The 20,668-nt window shown below is 39.7% G+C and overlaps 2 protein-coding genes across 3 annotated transcripts in view; one reads left to right on the top strand and one right to left on the bottom strand.

Annotated features, from left to right (window-relative positions):
* Window positions 1–11,689, top strand: part of LOC128445686 (magnesium transporter protein 1) — a 29,264-nt gene extending 17,575 nt beyond the window's left edge. Inside the window, exons 5-10 of one of the 2 annotated variants that reach the window (XM_053428466.1) lie at window positions 5,102–5,242; window positions 8,367–8,456; window positions 8,541–8,604; window positions 8,948–9,022; window positions 10,745–10,835; window positions 10,920–11,689. In XM_053428466.1, the coding sequence (XP_053284441.1) occupies window positions 5,102–5,242; window positions 8,367–8,456; window positions 8,541–8,604; window positions 8,948–9,022; window positions 10,745–10,835; window positions 10,920–10,935 (477 nt within the window). In that variant the 3' untranslated portion in view covers window positions 10,936–11,689. The remainder of the gene's footprint in view (window positions 1–5,101; window positions 5,243–8,366; window positions 8,457–8,540; window positions 8,605–8,947; window positions 9,023–10,744; window positions 10,836–10,919) is intronic. The other variant, XM_053428467.1, reaches the window with a different exon arrangement.
* A 4,711-nt stretch (window positions 11,690–16,400) lies between these two features.
* On the bottom strand, window positions 16,401–18,292 carry LOC128445685 (uncharacterized). The gene is made up of 2 exons (XM_053428465.1): window positions 18,035–18,292; window positions 16,401–17,882 (listed from the first exon to the last, which is right to left on the bottom strand). Exon 2 carries the CDS (start codon window positions 17,764–17,766, stop codon window positions 16,576–16,578), a length of 1,191 nt encoding a protein of 396 aa, XP_053284440.1. The 5' UTR covers window positions 17,767–17,882; window positions 18,035–18,292; the 3' UTR covers window positions 16,401–16,575.
* Between the last annotated feature and the right edge of the window lie 2,376 nt (window positions 18,293–20,668).

Raw genomic sequence — 20,668 nt, 5'->3', positions numbered from 1 at the left:
TTCTAATTAGTGTCTGTTGCCGAGGCTGTCTCCGTGCTTTGATCTCTAAACCCCGACTGAAAGTCTTCGTATACATTACGTTCCTGGAGAAACTCACACAGCTGATTGGCTACTACCATCCCAAGGATTTTAGACGGGAAGGGGAGGTCGGATATCGGTCTGTAGTTGGCTTAAATCTCTGGATGTTTTTTTTTAATAGGGGTTTGACTACAGCTAGTTTAAAGGACTGTGGTACACATCCTGATGATAATGACCGATCGAATCAGTAACATACTATCAATAAGTGGCAGGTCCGGCAGGATTTCTTTAAGTAATTTAGTAGGAATGGGATCTAAGACACAAGTTGTGGGTTTAGAAGATGAGATAATTTTGGGGTGATCATAGAGAAGCTGTCTAAATGATTGGTAAGATTTTCAGCTGTTCCTGTGTTTTCTATTCTTGGTAGGGTATAAGTGCCAACTAAGGGCAGCAGATGGTTGGTTTTATTTCAGATGGTTAGAACTTTATCATTAAAGAAGGTCATAACGATATTGAGGAATACTTGGTTCGATGGAGGTGTGACTGTCAGCTTGGCTACTGTGTTGAAGACAAACCTGGAGTTGCTTTTCTTTATTATTTATTATTTTTTATTTTCTTCTATTAATGTGGAGTAGTAGGCTGCTCGTTATATGCTTAACACAATTTTTCCAGGCCAGGCAATTTTCAACACAGTTGTTGGAGCGCCACTTCCTTTCTAGATTTCTTGACCCTTGTTTTAATTCATGTGTGTTGGAAATATACCAGGGAGCTAATTCACTATTTTTTACACGTTTCTTTCTTAGAGGCGCTAGGGAGTCTAATGTTAATCGTAATGACTTTACAGTGCTATCGACAAGATGGTAATTCTCAGTTCAGGTAGGGTTTTTAAAGAATTTGTTGGTTATATCGACGGATAATACAGGGTTAAATGTATTTTGAATTATTTCCTTAAATATACCTACAGCATTATCAGGTAGACATTTAGAAAATGAGTTTATTAGTACTATGTAGACTGATAATGACAAATCCAAGGTTATTAAATTATCTCCTTAAGCACATTTTAACTCTTGGACTTGTATTCCACACCATGGGATCAAAGATGCATGCTCCTCTGTGCAGCCAACAACGGAGCATTTTGTGTGCTTCGCTCACGTGGACCCCAGAGACCCAAGTAAATGTTCAAAAGCACTGAAAAGTGATCTTTTAGACATATGTACCCTTTATATTAAGGTGTTACTTTTTTACAAATCTGGTTCATCAGTGCATTAATGCCTAACAAACTACCCAATGCCTGGTATTATTTTGTTAATACATGGGTTATCCTTTTGGTAATTCTAAATCTACTTAGAGTTTCATGCTTATCAATTAGGGCCTAGAAAGTACTTAAAAAAAGTCCATGCCAAGTCAACATCCTCAAATTCACAGACAATGTGTAAGTCAATATTATTAAGGTCAGGCAAAAAGGCTGATCTAATGGCTTTTCTTAAAATATATCAAGGCTTCTACAATGCCAACCCCCATGTTACGACAGTATGAAAATGCAAAAAAATTACAGCAGTGATTTCTAAATGTAATTAGGGCCCGAGCACGACAGTGCAAGGACCCTATTGAAGCTGTGTGGATTCTTCTTCTTAGAAATGAATTTCATTTTTGGGAAAGTCATAGTACTCAATAACGTATCAAAATTTGCGGGTGCATCAGGTCTGGTGAAATGTACGAATTTGAATGTGCTCAGCACCATGTGTCCAAAAATGGCTTTAAAATGCCCCCGACAAAACTTCCTACCCTTTTATTAACCCTAACCCTATGAAAATTGGTACACATGTGTATCATTTCCAGACGCACATAAACGCCAGTCTTAGCCAGACCAAACAGAAAGGCAGCCATTTTGGTTTGAAAATTAAATTTGTCCTGATTTTCAAAATCTATGAGTTTCATCTCAATATCATAGAGAATATGGTTGTTAAAATGTTGTGTTTCAGTCTCATGGTGTGACCGTTGCATGGCGCCAAATTCTGATGACTCGCCATCCAAACATGAGGTTGTTGTATCTCAGACATACATAGTCCAACTACTGCAAACTAGACATGTATGACAAGAGTCCCTGGTGACATCTATACAGAAATCATGACTTAAAATCACATGTCTTTTTTTGCATGTCTTACACTTGTTTCCTTCCTCGTCCATTGACCACAAACATGTCCAACTTTGTCAGACGGGCCTCAAGACATTGATGATGCAGTCATATTTTGTCAAACACCATGTTAGTGGCGTGACACGGAATTGCTGTAACTTCAGTGAGCATTGTTCAATCTCCCTCATATATCAACAGCCCTCTCTGAAGACGTATGTATTTTTTTTAATGGGTTTGGAAAAATATCTAAATAGCGCCCCTTAAACTACATCCTTGGCACCACGACTGACTGACATGTATGAAAATCGGTAGGGACATGTGTCATGTAATTATCAGACTATTATCAGCAACAAGTCCAAAAGACAGGGTCGGTCATGGTTAGGCATGTGTCAGTGCCCTTGTCAAAGGTATTTTCAATATTGTGAAAGCACCATTTTTGCAGAAAAGTACATTTTAGTACGATTTTGGAGCAGCATTTTTTCCTGAGATATTATTTCATATTTCAACAGGATGCAAAACCCCATTCTGCACATATTTCAAAGGTACGGCTGCGAAAATAGAGGATGTGCATACTGTACTTGTCTGCTTGCAGTCCAGAGTTGATCACAATAGAGAATATGTGGCGCATTTTGAAATGCAAAATGCGACAACGGTGACCCCTGAAATGCATCTTTAGTCCTTAAACATCCAACAGAGTTGGAAATGCTTTATTGTCCCAACTTTTTTTGACATATGTTGCAAGAATCAAAATTGAAAAAGTGAATTTTAAAAAAACAATAAAAGTCATGAAGTCAAACATCAGATAATGTGCTTTTGTATTGATTTAATTGTAATACAGGTCAAAGATCATTTATAAAGTTTCAGTTTTACTTTTAAATGTAACATACCGTCCCGATACCGACTGATACCCAAAAGTAATTAAGTGTACTGATTACTGTACTTAACTACTTCTCCTTTGTTTATCCTCTCTCAGCTATGTCTCCAGACAGCAGTCCTAATTTATTACATTTTAAATTAATAAAAATATTATTTTAAAAGCTGTGTCAGTTCAGGCGTGGGGTGGGGGGGTATTTCCTGACCAATTTTCTGTATTGGCCTGCAAGCAACTGAAGCAAACTGTCCACTACTTGTATGTCCTCTGCTGCTCGTGCTGTAGGTTATATAATAATAACTTGTATAGAACTTAAGTAAAGAAGTTTACAAAGTGCTTAACAAAATCAAGGGAGATAAAATTACTAAATAAAAGGAATTCAATTCAGTTAACTGGAAGAAACCTCTAGCAGAACCGGACTGGGCGGCTATCTGCCTCGGCCGGTTTTGGTGAGCGGAGAAAAATGGGGAACAGAGGAGAAGTGGGTGGTAAAGAGAGGAGAGAAAGAGAGGGGGGAAGGAGAGTGGGAAACAGAAACCCGGAACAGTCGTTTTGCCATCACATTTAAGGGGCTACGGGTAAATCTGACTACCGTCTTGTATGGCAGTTTAATGAAAGCCATGTGGCCCGCTCAGATCAGATATTCTTACCTCTATGCCTTTTTCAACTAAATGCTATCCCGCACTAATAAATGCCTTCAACCAGTTGATGTTATCAGATGTTAGTGACCAACAGCGGATGTTAGGGACATGACCCACCACAGTTTGATCAGAACTGGGTTCATGTCTCCAACATCTTGGGGCCTAGTTGGGATCTTTCCTCCTGATCCAGAGTCATTGGCTGCAGTGTCCTGTAGTGTGTGATTTTTCTTTTAGAGCCGGGCCAGAGCTTGTCCGTGGATCCACAGATATTTAAGCAACCTGATGCAAACCTCAAACGGGAAACAGACAGAAAAAAGAGACCAATTAATAATTCCAGGCCTTCACACTCACACAAATCAGTCAGTAACCATGCATTAATCCAATGGGATAATGTAAATGGGATGACTCTTGGATACAGCAAGGTTAAATTACACAGGGAAATTATTTTCAAAATCATAGACATAGACCAACAAATGTAATGTCTTCAGCACAGCCTTGTAGATATACTATTTAAAGATACCTTTAGGAAGAGTGTCATGTTCAGTGGTGGGAAGTGACAAGTGTACAAATACTGCGTTACTTTACTTAAGTAGATTTTTCACATATCTGTGCTGTACTTGAGTATTTTTTTCCTGACGACTTTTTACTTTTACTCGATACATTTGAACCCAAATTTCTGTACTTTGTACTTCTTATATTCTCAATACTGGCTCGTTACTTGAGCAGCGGAGGTTGGCGCAACGCATGCCTTTACACACGCCTCACTCGCTTGCCCCCTGCCTCGGGAGATGCGCAGGCCCAGTCGCCGTGTTTGCCGTCGGGGGGGCAGTGCGAGACCCTAAGCGTCCGGAGGTTGGTCGGGCTGCCTTGGTCGACCAGGCTGTACCGGTAATGATCCCTTCGCAGGTTCACCTTCAGAAATTTTTGAGTTTTACTTCCTCTAGATAGTCAAGTTTGATCGTCTTCTCGGAGTTCAGTCTTTATTATTTGGTCTGAAATTTGGTGTCCAGTGATTTTTTGCTTCTTTGTACTAGCACTGTGCACTTGTTTATCCTGTTGTGTTGATTCTTTGTTGTCCCTTGAAATTCAGATACACTAGTCCATTACTATTTGTACCTCAGCATCTGGGGTTCAAAATTTGTAAAATTATACATTATATGCATATTTTTGTCAGTTGAAATAAATCCTGAAGAGAACAATTTTGGGTTGTTTTGTGTCTGTATACGTCTACTATATATTGCACTTTGCATTTTTAAGTTTGGTACCAGATACTTTTGATACTTAAGTACAATTAATATGAGCTACTTTAAGACTTTCACTCAAGTCATTTTTTTACTGGTGACTTATTTTGTCACTTTCAGGTAAGATATCTGTACTTTTACTCAAGTATGGCTTTCAAGTACTTTATACAACGCTGGTCATGTTTATGTGTTGCAGATCCGCGTCATTCGTCCTCCCAACTACGCTGGGCCTCTCCTACTGGGCCTCCTCCTGGCTGTGATCGGAGGAATGGCATATCTACGAAGACACAATTTGGAGTTTCTCTTTAGCAAGAATGTCTGGGCCTTCTCTGCACTGGTATTTACACACACACACACATGTATAAAAGTATGTGACTCCTTGGGAATTACCAGCATTTATGTTTATGTTTGTCTTAAAACATGGTCTGATTTTCATCCAAGTTATGTAAATGATCAACTCACATCTGAATTTAGCTAATAAAACTTAAATTATTGAAGATGCTTTTTGGTTAAACTGCTTGTTCCAACGATGACACACATTTCCATCATTGCTCTGAGTGACAAACTGCAAACTACTACAACAGAAAGGGATGGGATTTGATTACCCTACAGGCTGTGGTGGACCACAATTTCTGGTAGGCATGACTCTCTGAGGAAATAAAGTTTATTATTTGGCCCCTCAGTGGGCCTGGTGGCTAGTAGCCAGGTAGCATGGCTAGTGTAATCAGTATAGCTATACTGTTGAAAATCCATAAACAGACAAAAATAATTGATCCAGTTGCTGTGTTTCTAGTTAATAGCATAGTGATTCTAGTTTAATAACATAGTGCTGGGCAGGTAACAGTGTTAAATGTGATCGGTGTTCTAAAGGATGGCTCAGCATGTTAAGTGTTAGGGCTAGAGTTAACCCTAACTGTAGTTACTCAGACTTGAGCCTAGCATGCTTTTTCTACATAAACAGACCAAAACTTTACAGACAATTGTACAGAAATTTAAGATAACATTTTATTTAGTCTTTCAAATTAAATATTTTGTTTTTAGCTGGTCTTTTTTTCTGCTCATTTGTATCATCACTTAACTATTCTGTTTTATTTACTTTTCACAGTTGTCAACAAAGGCTTGAAGCAAGGGTGCTTGCCAATTTACAACTTCTAGTCATTGCAGGGAACCAGTAAAATGGTTACCTCTTCCCCAGAGAGGTACATGTAAGTATTGGGTTATTATTTGTGGGGTTCTTCAAACTATTAACTGTTATCCTTCCAAACAATCTAAGATGGTGGATGGGTTTGAGATCACTGTGCATATCTTTAGAAACACCGCCTACCCATTTAAGCCATGGGTGATGAAAGCATTCACCCAGTATTATTAACTCCCGCAAGAACATGTTATTTAATTTTTTTTACACAAATATACAGACAGACAGGGGTGAAAGCAACCCCCTGTACAAAAAGCTATCTTGGTGTGCATATATCACAAATTACCCCATTCCCTCCGAGCATATAGATGTAGGAGTGGCTTATAAGCATTTAAAGGAACATGCCTGCCGTAGTGGGGTGTGTTCAACGTTGGCCGTAGGAGGGAGAGAGTGGGGATGTGGTCCGGGGAATAGTGCCAGGTAGGGAGTCTGATTTTTACAGGTGTTCTCTATTGGCTAATCACTCTCAACTTTTTCAGCAGTTGAGTACTGGGGCTGAAGAGAACTCACAGAGAAACCGTTTCGAAGACGGCCTGAGTATGGCCCAACAGTGGAACAGTGTGTGTGTATGTGTGCGCAAGGATGTGAGTGTATGTCTGCAAAGACAAAATAAAATTATAAGTAAAACTACAACTTGCGACTCCTGTGGTTCACTGATGGAGGTTAACAGACAAGAGCCGTTACAATGCCCTTATACAGGCCTTTCTGAACAGAGCTCTTCACACTGGCTTGTAAAGGATGTTGTGGCACTTCATCCCACTGGAATATTCCTTTGGTGTATTGACCAAAATATATTACAGATGTTTTATTTAAGAGGAAGTTAAAAATTTGAATTCACTCTTTATCTACTCACCACTAAGCCAATAGTGGCGTGGGTGAAATGTTTATGTTGACAAAACACTTCATTGGTAAACAGCATTGCAGCCAAATCCAATACAATTGAAGTAACTGGCGCACGCGTCTTCAATCGTTAAAAATCAACAACAAAAAAAACTAAAATGCCTTAAGTGTCCTTAAGCCCCGACATTCAAGTCCAACTCGAAGTGGCGTCATTTACACCTTGTTTTGGTGTGCCCCCCTACCTCAGGTTTTCCACCTTTGCATGTGGAACGGCAGAGAATGGTTGTCTTGCCTGGTCTTTTTAGCTTCTGCTCTCCCTATAGTCCCCCCGATTCAATGTGAAAATGGACAATAAATATTGTTAATATATTATAGCCGGTTAATTTCTTTCATTTAACTTCAGGGAGTTTTTTCTCTTCACAGTCGCTTAAGTGCCTGCTCATTGTGGGAACACTTGGGTTTCTCAAAATTTTAAAGTCTTGAATTTCTATCTAAAGTGCCTTGAGATAATGTATATTTTAATTTGCCGCTATGCATTTAACATTAAATTGAAGTTGTTGAATATACATATATATTAAGGCACTTAATATGTCAATATATCTTGCACCGAATTGTAGTGTATATTCCTGGCTAATACCATAAAACCTTAATTTCTGACAGGAAACTCAAAACAGGGGTTGCATTTCATCCAAACAAACTGCTTTTAACCTGACAAAACAGATATATTACTCTCACTGCAGTTTATTCTGATGGAACTGGCCAAAGGGGGTCAGCAGGTGATTCATAAACTTAAGTTTCTCTGCTGACCCCTTTCTGAGAGATGGGTGTTCTGGACAAAGGCCATTAAACCAACTTTTCACTCTGAACTGAAAACCAGATAATTTTAATGAATGTCAAAAGCAGCAGTGAGAATAATGTTCAAACTTTCTGTGGTTTGTGATATATTATTTTCTAATTGATTTCAGAATATATAAACACTTGATCAATAAAACCTAGATTGAGAATTTAGAGTTCTGAGATATTTATTTGCCACGCAACTTTACACTGACCATATAAATATACTGCAACAAGTAATGTTATATTTTATTTCCGTGTCATTTAGCAGCATGCATTTATGAATGTTTGCAGTGTATTACTGCCATTTTATCGAGAATTCATGACTTTATGATTTGAGACAGATTATTTATTAGATTCTATAAATATTCTCCAGTAGTATATGGTGCCCCTTTCTACAACGAATGCAAATTCAACTTAACGGTACAGAATAATAAAGCTATCACGACATTATGATGTTCTGCACCTTTGCTTGAGGAAATATTCTTTATGTGGGCCTCTCTGAATTTAAATTGAATACACTTGTAAATATAGTAAGGTCTCCAAACCCATATATCCTGATATTTATAATGTTTTATTTTGTGCCTTTCAGTGCTTTGTCCTGATCATGACTTCAGGCCAGATGTGGAACCACATCAGAGGACCACCTTATGCACACAAGAACCCTAGCACCGGACAAGTTGTATGTCAGAAACACACCGCAATATATCCTCATTCAAAATCTTATATGTGAAATTGTTTTAAGAATAGTATTGAACTGTTTCAGAGTTACATTCATGGCAGCAGTCAGGCCCAGTTTGTGGCTGAGACACACATCGTCCTACTCTTCAGTATCCTTCTGCTACAGTATATGCATCATCACACTTAGAGCCCCATGCACTGAATACCAAGTCACTTAAGATACAAATAAAAAGAAGCCAAAAAAAAAAACTCTTTGATTTTGATTAGGCTATTGTCAGCCCCTTGTGAACTTGACCCGCAAGTGTAAAACAACAGAAGTAAGATAAGTAAACTTGATATGACAAACATAAGCTAAAATCTAAAGTGCTTTTAACCTCCCTATCCTCAAACTTCCATGCCTTTTAAGTGGTTCTCAGTAATGGTTTGAGTTCCGAGTAGAGTGATGTCAGGCATCACATGCATTTCTTGTCGAAACCTTGACATCATTATCAGATGCTGCTGTTACCATGGGAATTGTGCTGCTGTGTGAGGCTGCCACTTCTGACATAGACATTGGAAAGAGGAAGAGTATGAACACACACATACACACACATTTTTCCATTTAGATTTTAATGTACATTCAAAGGTTGCCCAACTGTTTACCGCTCATCAATGATGGAGGTAGATTCTTGCCAAAATTCAACAAACAATCAAAGCATGTTTTAATAATTACCTACCATTCACCTGCAAACACAGCTTGTGTAGCAAATACTAAACGCACCAAAAGAACAAATATACTACATATTATAAATACATATTTCAGAAACCAATAGCCTTAAACATTTCATACAAGCACAAAAAAATGAATCTCACAAGTACAGAAGAAAATGTGAACTACAATCTCTTGACTCTGGACTTCTTGGTGCCTGTAAATTGGCCCACAGTGACTCTTGCTGTTGTGACCTGGAGGGTGAATTACTCAGGACTTTCAGAGCTGAAAGTTTCTGCCAAAAGTGACATGATATGTTTTGTTTTAGTTGTGGAATATATTTTTCTTTGTACCTAATAATATTGTTTTGTCTTAATTGTATATATATTTTCTGTACTTATTGTAAATATGTTTTATACATGTAGGACATATTCTATTGTATTTGTATGAAATGAAGGCTATTTTTTTCTGAAACATAATTTATTAAAATGATTTAGTACACTGCACAATACAATTAAGGGCACACTTAATCGTCACAGTATCTTACCAAGTCAGTTAAATTTCCAGGGGTTTCAATCTGTCCATTTAGGAAACAAAAGTGATAGTGAATCAATTTCACCCTCTTTGGTGCAAGTAAAAGTGACAACAGGTGCAATGGTGAGGCAAAAACCAGACAACCCTCTAAAAGTGAATGGTTTTGCATGTGATGGCCACAGACAATTGATCTCTCCTTATCCTTCCTGATTGATTCTTCTCTAGTTTTGTTCTGCTAGTGTCATTGTCTCTACTGGAGGCAGTACCTGCAGCCAAATCAGGTTGCAAAGATAAATTTTTTAAACAGTGTATATTAGTTTAAATAAAAGATTAGCTCAAAATAAAAAATACAAATATTTATCATCTTTAAATATCTTTAAGATCGAAAAGAATTCTAATCCTAAATTTACAAACTGTCAACACTGAAGATTACATTGCTGCATTGAACTGAGTGAGTGATTTTGCATTTACATTTTAGTGAGAAACTTGTTCTTGTGCCTCACTGAGGGACCCTTTAAAGGGATAGTTTAATCAAAAATGAAAATTCACTCATCTTCTCACCACTATGCCGATGTAGCTTGGGTGATGTGTTTGAGTCCAAAAAACACTTCTGAAGTCTCAGGGATAAACTTTGTTAGAGCACAATCCAATACAATTGAAGTAAATGGTGAGTCTTTCAGACATAATAAAACAACAGAATAACCATAACATGTCTCCATACTGCTTGTGTGGTGTCATCGAAGTGTCCACAAGCTAACTGTTTGCGGATATCTTCCTATCTACCTATGGAAATGCTAATATCCGCTAGTTTTGCCACTTCTGGTGGACTTTTAGGCTTAAAACACAATGTTAATGACTTTGTTGCCCCCCCCCCCCCCCCCCCATCGGCAGAGAGGTAAGTAGATGATAGATGATCTAATGTTTTGAGTTGTGTTTAGTGCATTTTAGAACTGTGTGCAGCGTTCTATGAGATGGTGACCCATTTAAACATCAATGTTTTGGTGTTGAGCACCTTCAAAAATATGATTCATTCTTATAAATGCAGTATGTGTTTGTGTGTGTCTCAGTTATGTGTGTAGCAGGTATTGGTCTGGTGATGCTGTTCTTCAGCTGGCTGTTGTCCATTTTCAGAGCCAAGTACCATGGATACCCATACAGGTAGAGAAATTTGATCTCGTTTTACCTATCATTTGCTGATCCAATACCTTGGTTCCTTTTAGTAAAACGTTGTCTGTTTTGCAGCTTCCTGATGAGTTAGGCCTGACCACATGAGAACAAGTTTTTCCACTTCACAAGTTCTGTCAATAAGCAGAATGCTGTCCAAGGCAACGATGCTGCATTACTGTTTGCTAAGCCATGAATTGACCTCTGATGTGTCAAGTCATAGGTGTGTATCAAAACATATAAAAACATAATGTGCCTGTACAGCAGGACCCTCGTCACCTGTATGCATACTAGATTCTCATCTGCCAAAAGGTGTTTACCTCTGCAAAATGCCAATTTCTTATAATGTTTTGTGTATATCTTTAATGGTTGAGACCATAGTGAGGTTCTTTGCTCAGGTTTAACTTAGTTTGTGTGGGGTGGAGGTATTAGCCTACTGGATTTGAATACTATAAGTGTTTTAGATGAAGGGATTAATGTTTTACCAAACCAAACCTACTTTTCCCATTCATTTATAACTTGCCAAATATAAAAATGTTGAATGAAAGCTAATGCTGCTAATTTCTCTTAAAATAACTGCAAATATAATAATGTTGTATTTGTATTGATCAGGTCACTGGTGGCGGAGTGTCAGTTTTCACACGATTAGTCCACTACAGTTCACTACACCTTGAATACATATTTTTTGTCCCCTATTAAGAAGAATAGCCTGAACCCTAGATTCATTACATTAATTCATCAGAGGTGTCTACTTTTTTCGCTCCTTTACATGTTTATGGTTGCCTTATCATGTTGTATTAGGAGAGAATATTTGATAATTTCTTATATTAAAGTGCCTTAACTGCTTACTCAGTGTTTGTCTCTACTGTTTCTTAAATTTGTTTCGGGGGGGGGGGGCGGTCCTGTGCTCACAAGGCATGTGACTACACCAAAGTTGTATTATCTATGATAAAATTAGGTAAATATGGACTTCCGATGCCGCCATGTGCTGAGAACCACGTGTCGGAGTTCGCCCTTTGCGATGACCTTGAAAAAAGTGAGGTTTGGTGGAACATCCATCTCCTGCAGATGCCCTCTCTACAAATTGAGAGGGCACAAACATCTTTGGATCTCAAGCCAGGCAACTCTGCACCACCAAGCTCCATTATTGTCATGTTTCTGGACTACACAGTGAAGGAAATGGTGGTACGACAAGCCTGGGAACAGAAACTAGTCAACTCCAAGGAAGAGTAATATACTTTGACCAGGATTCCGGGGTCTGCACGATGATTAAGCAGCTGCAGGAGAAGGGGATCCAGGTCTGATGTCGCTTTCCAGCACAGCTGAGAGTCACCCTGGAGACTTAAGTTAAAACATTCCCAACTCTGATCGAGGCACTGCCCACACTCGGGGAGCTAGGTATCTCCGTGCAGGTGAGCGAGAGAGAGAAGATGGAGCAGGAGCTCATCAGGGAGTGTTTGCATAGGAGAGAAGAGGAGAAGGTCTCTGCTGGAGGAGAATCATCTCTGTCAGATGCGGATTTGCTGTCTTTTTACAGGACTGAGATGACAGTAAATATGCTCAGGTAACAAGGTTTCTTATTTTAGTGTATCTTTGAGGATGTGGTAATTACAAAGTGTTATACCTATTCTGTTATAAGGCACTTGAAACATCTGATCGCTTAATAATGGCTATGATTCATTTATGAGTGAATAAGAGGTATGGGGAGTGTAACACTTGTCTTGCTTTAGTTGTTTTACTATGGTAAAACCCAAGACAGAGCTACAATCTCTTTTTCTCTTTGGTTTATGGTCTGGATTGCACTTAGTGCATGTTCCCCAGAGAGAGTTAAATGTCACAAATCTGCCTACAATACAGGGGGTTAGGTGAAACCTTGCAACCAGCTGGGTTTTTGGAAGTTAAAAATGTTGTCATTCTCTTTAAGAGTTCTTATATCCTTGACACGTTTGTTAAATGCGCACGACTGTCTTTGTTGCCTTTCCTTAGAGAACGGCAACAAAGAGAACGGTGGCTTAGCATTGCCCTATTTGAGAAGCTACTACTGGTCTCATGAATTAAGCTAGATATGGAAACAAAATGGGTACATATAGAACAAAGCTCTAACTAATATATACATTTCTGCTCTCCCTTTCATGGAGGCAAAAGTATAGTGAAAATTTAAGATTCAATTGAGTGGGTAAACAATACCCGTAATGTTTGGTAGAAGAGAGAACTTTTTTGAATTTGCCGTTGTCATTATCTAGGGCTGTGGTTCCCAAACTTTTTACCGTCCCGTACCACTTCAGACTTTCAATCTCCAGCTACGTACCTCCCTGGGCTAAAGTACCGAAAGGCCCACCATTTTATGGTACCACATTTAATGCATTATGGCACAACAGTGGTTTTAGTAGGTGGCCAAGGAAAGGTCTGACCAAGATAAACCAGTTATTTGAGGGAACGACTCTTAGGGCTTTCTCAAAACTTCAGATCCAATATCGTTTTTTGCATAATGATATGTTCAGATATTTTCAAATACGAAATAATTTGACGACACATAAGGAATGGGATGGAATTAAAAGATTACCGACTGGTTTTGAACAGTTATGGATTGATGTGGAGAATCAAATCCATAAGAAAAAAAAAGTAATCTTGTTTATACAGAAGAATTCACTTAGACTTATCAGATAATATATTTGATGCGAGACATAAATGGGAATTGGAGGCCAATACAATAGATATGGATGGTGAGTGGGAGAGGTCCTGGTGTCTTGGCATAAATATCTAAATAGACCAAATTGGAGGGAATTTGCTTGGAAGTTGGGATTGATATATTTCAAAACACCACAGGTAATAGTGGTGTTTGTCTATGACGAGAAGTCTAGCCCCTTCTGCTGGAGTAGATTTAGATTAATAGGAGACTTTTAACACATCTTTTGGGATTGCCTAAAACTATGAGTATTCTGGAAGAAGGTAATGAGTGAAATTGGAAAGATTTTAGAGCTGAAAATATTAGGGGCTGGTTTTAGGGAATATACCTTCAAGTGAGTTGTGAAAAAACTAAGTGTATATGTGCAGAGTCCTCCTGTTAATATCCCACAAAATGATCACTATGAACATGCTCAAATCCCAACCACTTACCTTTGACCATTGGACCCAAAGACTCAAGGCTGCGAAATTACAATTCCAGATGGACAACTATTTAGAGAAATGATCGTCTGTCATAAGATTTTTAGCAAAATGATCATAATATATCTATTTGTAGTATTTCTTTCGACACTTTGGGATATGAATGTAACACCAACTCATTACACATCTTTTTCAATTACATTGTTCTATTTTCTTTTGTATTTTAAGACCCAGACTATTTTTATGTATGTTCTACTGTGTGAGACTCACTGTCCATGAAATTGTTTTAATAAATGTCCAAAAAATTCTCAATATTTCAGAATGAATTTGGAGCTTTGATTAATAATTCAATTAATTACTGTAACCTTAACAAAGTTGCATGATTTCTTGACAGTAATGAGAATTAATGAGCATAATTTCCATCTATGCAACATTAATGAAGAGGCTGCATGTATATTTAGAAATGTGTATTCAAAGATAAGTTGAAAACGATGTCTAACCTAACAAATGTAACTATATATACGCCTGAGTGTGTATGCATGGGTGAGTAAATGTGTGTTTGTGTTCAGATCAAATTGGCTTCTGTGGCCACTATGAGGACAAAAGGCTACATGGGATGGTTAGACCATTTGGTTCTAGTCACGCATCTTGGCTGTTGCTGAGGGGTAAATTTCACAACACAAATAACCCAGTTAGCCCAGTTGTTTTAACAGTCAATGGAAAGGGAGGAGGATGGGTGTCTTCGTTGTCATTAAAAGGCAAGTATACTGTTCTTGCTGGTTGGTTGGTCTCCACACAGAATTAGCTGCTTAATGCAAACTCTGGTTTGTGGCTCATGTGAACTAGTTGGAGAGACCTTGTGTCTTGAGTGTTGCTGGTTAAGTAATTCAGCAGGCCCCAGTTCGTTGCCTTTTTGGAAACTTTCAGGCAGGCTTGCATGGTGGTCAGAAGACCTTTGTAGAGAGAGTAGCTAGACTCCACCTTTTGGAGAGTGGCAGGAGAGTGCACCACTTCTGCTGAAAAAGAGAAAAAGTTGTATCTCTTCTGGAGAATTTGGCAGAGCGGGAGCAACACTATTGCTGCAGAAGTCAATCAATCAATCAATACAATTTTATTTTTATAACCCATATTCACAAATCACAATTTGTCTCATAGGACTTTAACAAGGTGTGAAATCTGTTACCTTTTCTGGCCAGTATCTCGGCTCAGAACCGAGTTTGGAGCTCACTTGTTATTTGTATCGCTGTCTGGCGGGTACCAAGCCGTCCAGACCACTCTGTGATGAAGGAGGAGGAAACGTTTGTTAACTTTGTACGTGGCCACTTTATTTCTTCGCTGTACAGCAGGAGCCACACTCTCATCACACTCTCGGTGGTCATTCACTTTTTGTTATACACACATTTTAACACCTTTTCTCACAATACCCTCTCTTCTCACCGGAGAGGGTGATTTATTTGTGACCATAATCGGAGTGGGCCTGTGCCTGCAGCGGGAAAGTGGGCCCCGGGATAACTTACAAGTTATTAGCTGTGTCTGCCATAATAAAGTACACGTTTGTAACTCTGCTTCCGGCTTGCACTGACAGTTTGACTTCCCCCTGAACTGTCAGACCCTCAGGACTGATGCCCTGCAGAACTTGTAAGGTGGATGGCTGGATTTGAGCTTGTAGATATCGTCTCTTAGAATATGCAGATCCTCTGACCGTCTGTCTCAGTTTGATTCCGATGGCTGCATCGTATTAGGAGCATGGCCCATAGGCTGCCTCAATCTCATTCACAATCCTCTGCCCTTAACCCTCAACAAGAGAATAAAAAAAATTAAAAAAAGAGACACATGTGAGGGATCCTTCTCCCAGGACGGACAGAAGTGCAATAGATGTCACGTGTAAAGGAGAACATCAGAAAGATAAGGTCAATGAATTGATGTATTATTGTCAGTAATGGTAGAGTATCTGAGTAGACATATTATACAGTGCCTTGCATAAGTATTCACCCCCCTTGGACTTTTTCCCATTATGTACTGTTACTAACTGGAATTCAAATAGACTTAAATAAACTTTTTCCCATTTGATCAACAAAACAAGCATAGTACTTTGGAGGTGCAAAATAAATTTTATTGTGACACAAACAATAATGAGAACAAAAAAGTTGATATCTGTTGGGTGCATAAGTATTCACCCCCCTGTGTCAATACTTGTAGTACAAGAGGTTAGTTCCAAAATATAAAGGAATTGTGCATTTTGTGATAAAAGCATGAAATTTGGTACACTTATAGCCAAAGGCATTCTCAAAAGATTTGGATGTGGAGCCATCATGAATTTTCAACATGGCGCCCATGGCAGCCATTTTTCAAAATGTCCGCCAGCAACAACTGTTTTCTTATGAATGATGGATTTAATATGATATTTCAGACTTATTTACCATTCATACTACTTGGTAAATGTCTTTTGGATAGTGGAACATTTTCATTGAAAATTCAAAATGGCCGCCAACTGGTTAGATATGGATGATCTCTATGTTTAATTATACATTTATCTTGATGCAGAATTTGATTTGGGAACTTTGGAATTTCTAAGAATCTTCTTTCTATCTCAAAATACTCATGTTAAGCAAGGGAAACCTAGGGTCTATCACAGGGAAGACCAGTCACACTCGCCTTCACAGACACAAAGGGCTGTGCACTGTAAGTGGGATTTTTTGCACTTACACTGCCCAACACAACCTTTCTTGCATTTGCATGAGACAAGTTCATAACTTGACTGGCCTGCATCTGGTAGGCATGTCCAGAAGGGTTCATAGTCCCCCTCAGGTGACTTTGACCAGCCCCATTCGCACGGTGAAGGTAGTTCTGGTGTTGACACCAGGACTGTACCCCACACGTGCCCTCCTTGGTATACAGCTCTCTTAACATGCTCTTCTAGGGCAGCCTTGGTAGGGGGGATTGTTTGCACATTGTGCCTCTTTGCAAATAACTTCCTCCTTGCCGTATTGATTTCTGTACATGTGCTGGTTCGGTCATAGACTAAGATAACAAACCTCTCAATTGTGGCCATTACCTCCTGTGGTATGTCATCTGGGGCTGAAGACACTTTCAACAGGGCAAGTGTAAGTTCTGGAAGCACAGACCATACAGCCCATGCAGTCTTTTTCCCATGGCCAACAAAGCTTGACACAGTGTCACAACCCGTCAATGCATGGAACACTGGTAGTGCACATGCTTTCTCGGGCCCGAGCCCTGCTGCAATTTCATGGGCTGCCAAATATCGAAAATTCTTACCAGTACCGAAAGCCAACCAAAGCTCATCCTCTGGTTGTAGAGTCTGAGCCACTGCCACAGCCAGCACCACAACATCAGTATCAACTGTTTGAATCATAATTTTGTGGTGGCCGTTTCTTGCTGCATGGGCTACGTGCAATAACATGCGACTATCCGCTTCCTCATGCGTGCAAGGAGCAATCGATGTCCTATCTGGGAGAGGTGGCTTGCTAAGGACTTCCATGTCACTTGTGATGACAAGCTGTTTATCCTCCTGCACAAACCATCTGAGCAGAGCCTCCGAGAGAAAGGCAAACAACTCAGTCTTATTGCTGTCAACTCTAAGAAAGTTTTGCCAGTTCCTGGGAATGGCTGCATCACCTACCACACGTCTCTGAATTCCAGTGCCACGCTTTGCTCTCGTAGCAGCTTTCAGAGAGTCAGACAAGTAGCGGTCCCACACCAGATCAAGCCTGGACACAGTTTCAAACTTTCTGGTCAGATATGGAATGAAGATCACATGGGCATAGTCATTGAAGGTTTTTACTGAACTTGGTTTCAGCATCTGGATGATGGCTGCCCCATCTACAATGGTGCAGGTAACCTTTGGACTGTCAGAGTATGCACTGTGAACTTGTTCCAGGCATGGAAGCAGATCACTCTTCACTCCCAGTCGGAGACCTCCCCCATCAGAAAGCGCTGGTGGACATGGTTGGTTCTCGTGTCGAAAGAACTCCTCTAGGTTTCCATCTCGGGTCTGGCAAGCAATGAATAACCTTGAAAAGAGCTCCATGTCCTGTTTGAGAGAGACCATTTTCTGTTTCGGTTTTCACCTAGCCCGATCGTTCATCCAGTACCATTTAATTCCTGTGCGATCTGTACACCATCCGGGTAACTATATGAAAATCATATAAAGCCCCGTTACCCTTGGCTCGGCTCTCCCGCGCTGGCACATCCTGTCCATTCAGGTGCGGCTATCTAACTACATCTAACTCTGTAAGCTAAGCAGATGTGGGCCTAGAATTAGATAGCATTTAGGAAACTAAACTACACTACCACTTAACTTACACCACAACTAGCACATTAAATACAGAAAAGGGCAATGGATGGGTTTCCCAAAGGAAAAAAGCATGTTCTTAGCCTACGCACGTGCTTTGTGCCCATTGTGATGCATGGACACGTGCGTAGGCTAAGTACATGCTTTTTTCCTTTGGGAAACCCATAAGAGGAGTGTGTTTAGCTGGCACTGAACCCCATGCTGAGTTTCACAGCAGTGGTGTCACCAGTGTGCCCTGGTTGTGATTCAACATCCACTCTATTACTTTTTTTTTTTTCTTTTTTTTTTTTTCATTGGGTAACATTTCAATTACAATAAAATAGATGATAGTGTACTTGAAATTATAGATTTAATTTCAGAAATATGGCTGCCATCTTGTTGTAGGTGACCAGTGGTCACCAAGTGTGACTATTGTGGTCACCATTTCTGAGTTAGAAGGAAGCTTCTGGCCAATTGTAAAGTTCCAAATTTGAATTCTGCACAAAGAAAAGGAAATAAAAAATAATACTGGTTTGACACCTAGATCACCCATATCAGACAGTCATAAAAGTGATGGCTGCAATCTTGAAGATGTCAGCCATCTTGAATATTTAATGACAAATTTAGATTATCCAAAAGACATTTACCAAGTACTATGTATGGTAAATAAGCCTGAAACATCATATTATATCATTACATCATTCATAAGCGAACAGTTGTTACTGACAGCCATTTTGAAAGATGGCTGCCATGGGCGCCATTTTGAAAATTCATGGTGGCTCCATATCCAAATCTTTTGAGAATGCCTTTGGCTATAAGTGTACCAAATTTCATGCTTTTATCACAAAATGCACGATCGTTCTGGTTACCAGCTGCACTATTGGTAGAACCCCCTTTCGCTGCAATTACAGCTGCAAGTCTTTTGGGGTATGTCTCTACCAGCTTTGCACATCTAGAGATGGAAAGGTTTGTCCATTCTTCTTGGCAAAAAAGATGAAGCTCAGTCAGATTGGATGGAGACCGTCTGTGAACCGCAATCTTCAAGTCTTGCCATAGATTCTCTATTGGATTGAGGTCTGGGCTTTGACTGGGCCATTTTAAGACATTAACATTCTTTAATCCAAACCATTCCTTTTGTAGCTCTGGCTGTATGTTTAGGGTCATTGTCCTGCTGGAAGATGAACCTCCGCCCCAGTCTCAAGTCTTTTGCAGACTGCATCAGATTTTCTTCAAGGATTTCCCTGTATTTGGCTCCATCCATCTTTCCCTCTATTCTGACCAGTTTCCCTGTACCTGCTGAAGAGAAGCATCCCCACAGCATGATGCTACCACCACCATGTTTCACTGTTGGGATGGTGTGCTCAGGGTGATGGGCAGTGTTGGGTTTTCGCCACACATAGCGTTTTGCATTGAGGCCAAAAAGTTCAATTTTGGTCTCATCTGACCAGAGCACCTTCTTCCACATGTTTGCTGTGTCTCCCACATGGCTTCTGGCAAACTCCAAACGGGATTTTTTATGGATCCTTTTCAACAATGGCTTTCTTCTTGCCACTCTTCCATAAAGGCCAGATTTGTGGAGTAGACGACTAATAGTTGTCCTGTGGACAGATTCTCCCACCTCAGCTGTGGATCTCTGCAACTCCTCCAGAGTAACCATGGGCCTCCTGGTTTCTTCTCTGATTAATTTTCTCCTTGTCCGACTCTTCAGTTTGGGTGGACGGCCTCCTCTTGGTAGGTTTGCGGTTGTGCCATATTCTTTCCATTTTCTTATGATGGATTTTATGGTGCTCAGAGAGATGTTCAAAGCTCTGGATATTTTTTTATAACCTATCTTTGCTTTATATTTCTCCACAACTTTATCCCTGACCTGTTTGGTGAGCTCCTTGGTCTTCATGATGCTGTTTGTTCAGTAATGATCTCCAACAAACTCTGAGTCCGTCACAGAACAGGTGTATTTATACTGAGATTAAATTGCAGACAGGTGGACCCTATTTACTAATTATGTGACTTGCAAATGTGTCAGAATGTGTCAGAATCAGTTCGCACAAACAAGGAATTTGACTTGGTAAAGTGGCTCTCAGTGTGCTTACACAGAATACACATCACAAAACAATACACACAGTGGGATAGATTTTAAACAGTATGAGTATGACGGTTATACAGTAAGGGTGAAATAAATAAATATGATTGCGGGGGTAATTGTACAATGGTTATTATAAAGATCCAGGGTTATTACACAGTACCACAGTGGGTGGCTGTTCAGTAGTGAGACGGCGAGGGGGAAGAAACTGTTTTTGTTTCTGGAGGTTTTGGCGAACAGGGATCTGTAGCGCCTATCAGAGGGGAGTAATTTCAATAGTTTGTGTCCAGGGTGTGAGGGGTCTGCAGTGATTTTTCCTGCCGTTTCATGACTCTGGAGATGTACAGGTCT

The sequence above is a fragment of the Pleuronectes platessa genome, chromosome 8 (genome assembly GCF_947347685.1).
Source record: "Pleuronectes platessa chromosome 8, fPlePla1.1, whole genome shotgun sequence".
NCBI classification, from domain to species: domain Eukaryota; kingdom Metazoa; phylum Chordata; class Actinopteri; order Pleuronectiformes; family Pleuronectidae; genus Pleuronectes; species Pleuronectes platessa.
Note: the sequence above shows the minus strand (reverse complement) of the source record. Positions and strands in the feature narration are given on the sequence as shown.

Bases quoted from the DNA above. Each gene is read 5' to 3' on its own strand.
- LOC128445685 (XM_053428465.1), bottom strand. From the start codon at position 17,766: ATGCTGAAACCAAGTTCAGTAAAAACCTTCAATGACTATGCCCATGTG.